Source organism: Echinops telfairi, unplaced genomic scaffold (genome assembly GCF_000313985.2).
Source record: "Echinops telfairi isolate 266 unplaced genomic scaffold, ASM31398v2 ScPeMD7_7424;HRSCAF=8462, whole genome shotgun sequence".
In the NCBI taxonomy this organism is placed as follows: domain Eukaryota; kingdom Metazoa; phylum Chordata; class Mammalia; order Afrosoricida; family Tenrecidae; genus Echinops; species Echinops telfairi.
Window position 1 is genome coordinate 41,431,123 of NW_022111324.1, and position 10,735 is coordinate 41,441,857.

The 10,735-nt window shown below is 42.8% G+C and overlaps 1 protein-coding gene across 1 annotated transcript in view; it reads left to right on the forward strand.

The window, feature by feature from the left end:
• Positions 1 to 10,735, forward strand: part of CRB1 (crumbs cell polarity complex component 1) — a 184,452-nt gene that overhangs the window by 41,579 nt on the left and 132,138 nt on the right. Inside the window, 1 exon segment of the mRNA XM_013003922.1 lies at positions 1,079 to 1,258. Within this exon segment, the coding sequence (XP_012859376.1) occupies positions 1,079 to 1,258 (180 nt within the window).

Genomic DNA, 10,735 nt, shown 5'->3' on the forward strand with positions numbered 1-10,735 from the left:
CAGTATAAGATGCACTTATATGTGTATGAAAACAAGGAAATCAGACAGGAGCATGCATGGTGGTACAGATAAGAACTCTTGACACACAGGAACAGTCATGGGAATAGAGATACCATGAAGATAGGTGGAAAGGTGAGGGAGAAGGGGGAGAAAGGAGCACCCAATCATAATGATCGATGTACTTTTATTCTTGTTATGAATATAATATTCCTACTACATCCAGGCAAATCAAAATAATTTGCTATTGTATCTCAGCTAGAAAATAACCATTTGTCTTTACGTTGAGGTTGGAGAAACTGAGCCCATGGCAGTGAGTTTGACGTTTAGGTATGCTGAAAGAGGAAACTAGAGAGGAATTGATGCCTTTGAGTTATGGTGTTGGCAGGGAATACTGCAAATACCATGGACGGATGTAGTTCAATCAAGATACGCCTTAAAAGTGAGGAAGAAAGGACTTCAACTCATGCATTTTGGACATGCTGTCAGGAGAGAACAGTCCTATAAAAGAGCATCATGCTTGGTGAGGTAGAGACTCGGGGGAAAGAGAAGGCCCTTAAGGAGATGGATTGGCCTGGCCGCTGCAGCAATGAGCTTGAGCAGAACAATTATGAGGATAGCATGGGACGAGGACCATGTTCTGTTCTGTTGCACATAGGGGCACTGCGTCTGCGCCAATTCTACCTAGCAACATCAACAACATGCTGATTCTACTTAATTTTCAACTATTTTTCCCCTCGATAAAAGACAAACAATAGGACAATTTTCAAAACTGGCATCTCAGATTAGGAAGTTGAGATGAAATGAAGGTTAGTCTATATCCCTTTTATTTCCAGCCTTAGTATATCCTTTTTTCTCTCTCTCTAAAAATCATTGGTCAATTTGATTGATAAAAGCAATTCCTTTGCGATGATTTCTTTCCAAGGGAGTTTCCCCTTTCCAGACGCCCCTTACTAGATGCTGAGGGTGGACACATCATCTTGTTAATTGGTTCCTGTCCAGTGGCTGGCCCCCTTTTAGGCCGATGCTCTGCAGTTTAGAAGCTTTAACTCATTGGTATCTCTGAACTTTCCTCCTGCAGGATACACGGGTGCCCAGTGTGAGACCGACATCAAGTGCCATAATAATGCATGCCAGGCTGGCGGGGTATGTGTGGAACTGTCCACAGAGCAACTATATGGAAGCATTGCTGAGCTGCCCACTGCATTCAGCTATCATGAAGCCGCAGGTTATATTTGTGTCGGTCAGCCTGGATTCACAGGTGAGGCCAAGCAGATGGGCGTGACGTGACTTTCTAGCACTTGAGGGCAATCCCATTGGTTCACTGGATTAGCAAGTAGGCTCAGCCAGGTATTGACTCTGCTGCTGTGGTGGAAAGGATACCCAGGTGGGAATGAAAACGTCTTTGTTGACATATCCTAATTCCTCATCATGAGAAAAATGTTTAAAATAAAGATAAAAGAGGTGTATGGTTGATTATTTTTATACATTCTACTGGGAGTTGTTTCACAACTCAAATTCATTACAGGCAGAAAACCTGGAAGTTCGATGTCATTGAATATGAGTATAATAATGTTAAATTTTTATATGATTTAAATTTGATTTTTAAGCATTTTATTGAGGGCTCTTACAATCCATACATCTTGTAACAATCCATACATCAATTGTATCAAGCACATTTGTACATATGCTGCCATCATTATTTTCTAGACATTTATTTTCTATTGAGCCCTTGGTGTCAGCTTCTCCCCTACCCACAATAAATTTGATTTTTAAGAAGTGTTAACATGCTTATTTATATTTATACTGGGAGCAATTACCCATTCTTAAGCAATTTTCTTTATTCTCTAGGTCAGCGGTTCCCAACCTATGGGTCGCGACCCCTTTGGGGGTGGAACGACCCTTTCATAGGGGGTCGACCGATTCATAACAGTAAAAACATGACAGTTATGAAGTAGCAACGAAAATAATTTGATGGTTGGGGGTCACCACCACATGAAGAACTGTATGAAAGGGTCGCAGCATGAGGAAGGTTGAGAACCACCGCTCTAGGTAGAGATCAGGCGCCCTAGTGGTGGAGTGGGTAACGTATTTCGCAGCCAACTGCAAGGTCAGCAATTTGGATCCAGCAGCCACTCTGCGGGGGAAAGAGTAGCGCTTTACTCCCGCAAACAGTGACAATCTAGGAAAGGCACAGGATCAGCTCTGCTGGCTCTATAGGGTACCTAGGGGTTAGACTCGCCTGGATGGTGGTGAGTTTTTATAGCTCAAGTTGCTTCTCATATAAAATTTAATTACCCTGTATTTTTTTCTACAGTATCTGTACTATAAAATCCAGGGGAAATGTGGATTTTTTTTCCAGTCGCAGTTATATTAGTGTTGCTTCTATGTTCTGAAAACTTTCTTACATTTGAGGCAGTCCTCACAGTTGCTACTGAGTAGAAAATGGCCCATATTTACCTAGATACCACTAATATAACCAATCGCAATCCAGGCTTCTAGTTCTCTTCCTCCTCGACAGTTTAAATGATATCTGAGGACTATTTCAGTGTACACTGTGGATTTCTTCTGTAATGAGAGTAGTAAACGAAGAATAAAGTAAATGGGAGCATGCTATTTATTACTAGTGCTGTTGGGTCATTTTGGACTCCCAGTGGAGCGAGGCAGGACACTGCGAGTCCTGCACCGTCCTCGTAATTGCTGCCGCGCTTGATCAGATTGTTGAAGGCCCTGAGTTAACACGTTTCGCTCAGGACCTTCCGCTGTCTCTTTTGCGGTGCGCCTCTACTTTGCCACGCATGACGAACTTTTCCCAGGGCTGGTCTCTTCTGACGTACGCGAGACAAATCTTGCCATCCTTCTTCCCGAGGAGTATTCTGCCCGTTCTTCTTTCTTGGTCGACTCATTCATTCGTTCTCCCGGCAGACCATGGCACTTTTAAGATCCCTCCCCAACTCCAACTTCGTTGGGAAACATAAGGAGTAAGGGTCTTATGCTATTTACCCTAGACATCAGTGGATGATATCAATAGTTAACACTCTAGACCACGAACCAAAAAGGCTGGAGGTTCAAACACACCGCTGGCTCCGTGAAAGAAAGGTCTGCCCGTCTGCATCTGACAGACGATCCAGGGAAAACATGCTGGGACTCAGTTCTGCTCCGATACGTGGGGAGTTGGCGTGGTTCTAAGCGGGCTCCATAGCAACTGGTTTTTACTTTCTACTCACACCTAGCAGTTCTTGCTTTGTTCTCTCACTGTTTCCATTTTGAAGTTCAGTGATTAGTGCTGTTGCGGTGTTCGCTGCGAGCTTGCTGTAGAAGACGTTGGTTGTTCGTTTACATACTGTACCACTGTGAGAACGCCTGGGAGGCATGTTCCCTGGCCGTAATCCAAGCGACAGTTTTCCAGAACACCAGGTTTTCATGCTTTTTACCTTCATAAAAGACATGCAGATAAATCTCGACAAATAATAAAAAAGCATGAAATAAATCTTGTAATACATCACATTTTCTGTGGCTGCTAGAAATCCTATAGGTAAATGTGTCATCTGCAAGTTTATAGGTCTTTCTGGAATATACTTAAAATTTACCTCACCCCTAGGAATATTTAAGTCTCCTGTTTTTGTGTTGCCTGTGCCCTTTAAAAAAGTTATTTACAATGTATTTCATCTGAGTGTAGTGTATGAATTTTTGTTTGCTACTTTTAAATCTTTTCCAGAACAAGTGAAAATTCGAAACCAAACTCACTGCCATCGACTTGGTCAAAACTCATAGCAACCCTGTAAAAAAAATGTGTTGTTGTAATTGATGGTCTCTATTTTACTTTTCCATTAGGAGTCCTGGTGACACAGTGGTTACAAGTTGGCCCGCTCACTCCAAGGTGAGCAGTTTGAACCCCCCAGCTGCTCTGAGGGAGAAACATAGGCTTTCTAGTCCTGTAAAGTATTAGTCTCAGAAACTCACAGGGGCCGCTCCACGCTGTCCTATAGAGTCACGATGAGTCAGCCTCCAGACCGTGGCAATGAGGTTTAATTTACTTCTCTGGGTTCTAATATCCATTGCAATGACTATACTACTCAGAGACAAAATTCATCATTAAGGAATTTTTCAAGAAAGCTAACAAATTGTAAAGCCAATGAGAAATGCTCACTCAGGACCATTGTTTATCAGGACAGGTTTACGAAGTTCTTTCAGGTCTGCTAATAAATGCCCAAAGGGGCATACTGCTCTGTTGGGAGTCTCAAACCGAAGGCATTCAGCTGAAGCTCTGTGAATCAGCAATCCCAGCTCCCTGAATTAAGTTCCAAGAAGCACCCTACTCCTGAAGCCAGCCTCATGCACAAAGACGCAGCTTTACTTGCACCGTGCTTGGAAAGTCCCCCACTGCTCCATGCTCCGGCTGCTGGTTCTGCTGATGTGCCGCTGATGTTATAGCAGCAGGCTTGTGGATCAGGCAGTTCCCCAGGGATCGCAGTTCCAGGGGGTTGGCACGACTCTTGGCTGTTGCTACTAAGGAGAACCCTTCTCTTACTTCTCAGAGGGCTCATTTATACACAGTAGGATGTCCTGGGAGTCCTGTTCATAAGTACTCACTGGGGGATCCAGTCAGATGATTTCCCCACCTTCTTATTAGACCCATACAGGAATAGGTCTTTGGGGGGAGTTAGAGACTTTGGCTAGGAAAGCCACATTAAATAATTCACAGCCCCTCCAAACATAATAGAATTTCCCCTGTGAGTTTATGAGACTTTAACTGTTTACGGGAGTAGACAGCTCGTCTTTCTCCCATGGAAGGGTTGATGGCTTTGAACTGATGACCTTGTAGTTAGCGGTCCAACACATAGCCCACTATGCCACCAGGGCTGTTGGAACAAGGTAGGGAGTTATATGTACACATATAGATGAGAGTAAGTCATGCTCCAAAATCATAGAAACCTTTATTAAACAAGAATAACAAAATGCGAAGCTATGGTTTCTCAAAATGTCTTCCAACTAGGTGCATACAGTTTAAAGGTGGTGTTTCCTTCTCCTTAACCCTTCACTGAAGATGTGTACACTCTTCAATTTACACAGTTAAAAAAATCATTTTATTGGAGGATCTTACAGCTCTTATAACAATCCATACATCAATTGCATCAAACACATTTGTACATATGTTGCCATCATCATTTTCAAAACATTTTCTTTCTACTTGGGCCCTTGGTATCAGCTCCTCGTTATCCCCCTCCCTCCCCCACCCTCCCACCCTCATGAACCCTCGATAAATTATAAATTATTGTTTTCATATCTTACACCATCTGCTGTCTCCCTTCACCCACGTTTCTGTTGTTCATCCCCCTGGGGGAGGGAGGTTATACGTTGATCATTGTGATCAGTTCCCCATTTCTTCCCCTTCTCCCACCACTTTCCCCCTACCCTTGTGGTATCACTACGCCCATTACTGTTCCTGAGGGGTTCATCTGTCCTGGGTTGCATGTATCAAGAGCTCTTCTCTGTACCAGTGTACATGCTCCGGTCTAACCGGATCTGTAAGGTAGAACAGTTCTACCAGTTACACACCCCTTTTAAGGATTGGTATTCGGTGACATCAAGCAACCCTATGCACAACAGAGTGAAGCACTGTCCATCATCTGCCATCCTCACAATTGTTGTCATGTTTGAGGTCATTGCTGCAACCACTGTGCCAATCCATCTTATCCAGGGTCTTTCTCTTTTCCTCTACTTTACCAAGGATAATGTTGTTTTCAAGACTGCCCTCTCCTGATAATTTGACCAAAATAAATGAAGCAAACTCTCACTGTCCTTATTTCTAGAGAACATTATGACTGTACTTCGTCCAACAATATTTATTTATTCTTCTCATTGTCCATGGTACTTTCAGTATTCCTTGCCAACACCATAATGCAAAGGCATCTACAGTGTCTTCTCTAGCTTCCCTTATTCATTACCCATGTGCTTTCACGTGTACATGAAGTGATTAAAAATATCATTTCTTGGGTCAGTCACACTTCAGTTCTCCAAGCGACTTCATTGCCCTTTAACACTTTAAGTAGGATGTGTGCTGCTCATTTGCCGAATGCATTACATCAGTTGATTTTTTTTTTGATGGCTGCTTCCATGAGCATTGATCATTAATCCAAATAAAATGAAATCCTTGAAAACTTCAGTATTTTCTCTGTTTATCTTTATGCTTCCAATTGGTACAGTTAAAAGGATTTTGTTTTCTTTACATTGGGTTGCAATCTGAGGTACCCCCCCAAAATGGAAAAAAGCTGGGTGGAGCTTTCTTAGTATGCATTCCCCACCTGCTAGACGAGCATTGAGCAACCGGCTGCATCCAGTGGTGTCACCTGGTAAGGTGCTCTGTGGTCACAGTGAAATTTTTGGTAAAAGCATTTTGGCTCAGACCTGGCTTTTTGTGATGACCAATTTAAGAGAACAGCATTCGGCTGTGAAATTGTTTCCTGCTCAGGAAAAAAATGCCACAAAACTCTTGTGATGTTGAACACAGCTTACAAGGACAGCTCTATGGGAAAAACTCAAATGTGTGAGTGTTTTCCTCATTTCAAAAAAGGTGAAATATCGATTGATGACAAACCTCATTCTGGACATCTGCCAACTTCCCGAATGGATGAAAATGTCAAAAAAATCCATGTACTTGTGCTTGAAAACCAGCGACATAGACATTGAAGAGATGGGGAAGTTATCTGGACCAACTTGGAGCTCAGTTCAGCAAATTTTAACAGAAGACTTGGGACCGACAGTGGTCACTGCAAAATGTGTGCCTCGGGTTCCACCTGATCAGGAAAAAGGGCAGTGACTGGAAGCACGCTGTATTAGTCTGGGTACTTTGGAGAAACAAATCCACAGCAACCCACGTGTAAGAGTTTTATGTAAAGAAAGTGTGCATCACGAAAACATCCTAACCCAATGCTGTCCAAGCCCACAAGTCCAACATTAACCCATTAACCCAACACCAGTCCACACAGTCCTCCTCCATCTCACAAAACACACACAATGATGCTGACTGCAGGAGGAAAGCTGACTCAGTGAATGAATAAGCATCCCAGCACTAGCAGGGTCTCCACATGGCTGATCCAGCACCCAGGGCTGCATTGGGATAGGTCCATGTGGCTTCTCCTTGGGGATGTCTTGTAGGAAGTCAATCTTGCAAGCTGAAGCAGGGAACTGCTAAGGCAGCTGCACCCTGGTGCGACCATCACAAAGCAAGAGACCCGAGAACTAGAGAGGCGAGGCTCACCACCCATTTATCCCTCTGCCTTTCAATTAGCCCCACATGTGATTATCGGCCAGGTTGGCACAATTAACTAACTCACACGCTTTACTTTGAAAGACCAGCTCCGAAGTGATCCAGACTTTTTTCCAGGGTCATTACTGGTGATGAGGCATGTGCTATTCTTATGACCCTCAAAAGCAAACATCAGTCAAGCCAGTGGAAGATGCCATTGTCACCTCGTTAAAAAAAAAAAGCTCCACAAGTAAAATCACAGATAAAGACGATGCTCATTGGTTTTTTTGTTTGTTTGTTTGTTAGTTTTTATATGAGGGAGATAGTGCATTTGGAGTTCATTCCACCAGGTCAGGCTGTTAAACAAGCTTTCTATTTATAAGTTGTGAAAAGATTGTATAACAGGGTGCAAAATAAAGGCCTGATTGATGCAGACAGGGGACTGGTTTCGCCACCACAACAATGCACCTGCTCATGCAGCCATCTCAGTGCAACAATGCGCCTGCCTCACCTGCTCACGCAGCCATCTCAGTGTGCCAGCATGCCTTTCTTGCCCCATGCACCTGATTCACCTGACCTCTCTCTTGGTGACTTCTTTTTGTTTCCATGAATGCAGAGGGACAGGAAAGGACAGCGATTTGACAAAGTCGAAAAGGTGAAGAAAAAAAGGAGAGATGCTGTCAGCCATCCAAACAGATGAGTTTGAAAAATGTTTCCACGATTGGAATCATAGATTTGATGAAAGTAGTAAGTGTAATGGAGAGTACTTGAAGGTGATAAGGTTGCTTTGTAAAAATAAGTAAATAAATAGATAAGCTTTGAAAAATAAATTCCATTTTTGGGGGGGTTCCCCCTTGTACATTTTGAAGACTCCCGTCTTTGATCTCTATCAGGATGTTCCTCAAATTCTCACTTCCAGCAATCAAGGCTGTGGCATCTACACATCACAGGTTGCTAATGAACCCTTCTTCATTTCTGATGCCACCTTCTTCTTAATATAATTCCAATTCTTGAATTGTTTGGCCGGCACATAGATTGAATAGTGTGGTAAAAGAATACAATCCTGAAACACACTTTTTCTCAGTTTTAAACTATGCAGGATTTCTGGTTCTGTTGTAATCCCAGGGCTTGATTCATGGACTGGTTCTGTAGGAATGTTCCAGAAGTCCCATTCTTCTCAGTGTTGTCCATAGTTTGTTATGATCCACACAGTCAATACATTTGCATAGTCAATAAAACGCAATTGAGTATCTCTCTTATGTTATCTGCCTTCAGTCAGAAGCCATCTGACATCAGCAATGATACCCCTTGTTCCATATCTTCTTCTGAATCTAGTTGGCAGTCTGGCAGCTCTCTAGCAGCATATTGCTGCAATGATTTTTTTAATTATAATCAGCAAAATTTTACTCGCATGTGTTTTGTGGAGTCATATTTCTTTGTAAAGGCTACAAATATGGATCTGTTCCAGTCAGTTGGCTAGGCCACTGTCTTCCAAATTTCTTGAACTAGACTAGTGAGTACTTCCAACACTGCCTGCATGAGGTAGTTAGTTTATTGTGCCAACCTGGCCGATAAACACATGTGGGGTTAATTGAAGGGCGGAGGAATAAATGGCTCAGTGAGCCTTGCCTTTCGAGTTCTCGAGTCTCTTGCTTTCTGATGGTCAGACCAGGGTGCAGCTGCCTTAGCCAGTTCCCTGCTTCAGCTGGCAAGGCTCACTTCCTGCCAGACATCCCCGAGGAGAAGCCGCATGGACCTACCCTGATGCAGCCCTGGGTGCTGGAGCAGCCGTGTGGAGACCCCTGCCAGTGCTGAGATGCTTACACGTTCACTGATTCAGCTTTCCTCCTGCAGTCAGTGTCATAGCGTCTGTTTTATGAGATGGAGGAGGACTATGTGGATTGGTGTTGGACCTTTGGGTTAATGTTGGACTTGTGGGCTTGGACAGCACTGGGTAGGGATGTTTTCCTGATGCACACTTAACCTTTTTATAAAACTCTCTCTTATACATGAGTTTCTTGGATTTGTTTCTTTCAAGCACCCAGACTAACACACTGGGTTTACAGAAACATTTTGATTGGTAATATGTCGATCCCTAGAGCTTTGTTGTTTTGCTGATGCCTTCAGTGCAGCTTGGACTTCCTCATTCAATACCATTGGTGATCATATGCTACCTCTTCAAATGGTTGAATATCCATTTTTTGGTACAATTAGTTTTGGTACAGTGACTCTATGTATTCTTTCCATCTTCTTTTAATGTTTCCTGTTTGCTATATTTTACCCAAAAAAAATTTTTTTTTGAGTATTTCAACTAGAGGCTTGAATATTTTCTCCATCTAGTCCAGCATGAGAAGTGCTGAGCATGCTCTTCCTTTGGGGCTTTCTAACTCCCCATGCCCATTGAAAGGTTCTGTTAAACGCTTTCACGTCTTCATTCTTCAATTTGTTTTCCAATAGCCAAGGTTCAAGAGCAAGTCTCAGAGTCTCATCTGACATACATTTTGGAGCTTTTATTCTCTTGTCAATGACCCCCTGCTTTCTCATGTTTTGCATTTTTTATGTCATCGCACGACCCATCTGATGTTCCATCACTAATGTTAAATGGGTCAAATATGTTTCTAAGTTCAGGTGGGATAGGCTCAAGGTCATATTTGGGCTCTAGTATACTTGTTTAATTTTCTTCAACTTTAATCTGTACTTACACATGAGCAAATGATGGCCTTCATTCCTACAGGATCATTTCTCCAGTTCTAGAACTTAATCTTCTTGATGGTCTTATTTTTTTCAGCCCATGAAAATCACTCTGCTACTTCCTTGTGCCCTCCCTCGTTTTAAATAAAAAACCATTGTCATTTGACTTGATCTTCCTCTATCAGTAATTTTCAATGTCCGGCTGTTCAATACTATTTCTTTGTCTTTAGCTTCCCAAAGTTTACTTAGGCTTAGCACATGAGTCTTGTTCTACTCTTTTGGGAAGTGGGTCCAGTGACTAGTTAATTTCTAGAGCCTTTGCAATATTATTTTGGTCTTGTTGGTTTATTCTGGTGTTGCTAAGGTCAGGTTATCCCATGTCTTTTTTTGAGGGAAGAAACTCCAGGCTCTGGGATCTGCAGAGGCTTCCCTGACTCAGAGTTGGTTGTGTTGGTCTTCGCTCTGTCGTTGGGAGAGAGAGAATATTTCTCATTCTGACATTTTTTGACAGAATCTCCTTTGCCAGTGTGCCCAGCCACATGATGTCTCTAAGTGAAGCCACGTCTCAGAAACAGAGGAGAGAATTTCTTCTGGTTGCTTATTACCTGTTGGGTTTCAATGAATTTCCCATGCCAGTTCCGATGGGCTTCGTTAGTGTTCAAGTGTGATGCCCATGCATGCTGGAGGAGAAATGCATCAGCTGGGCTGCCTTCTGGAAATTGTAAGACTCCCTCATTCTGTCTTGTTGCTGAATCCCTAGAGCCTACATCCAGTTTACCAGCCACTTCCACCTTTCAG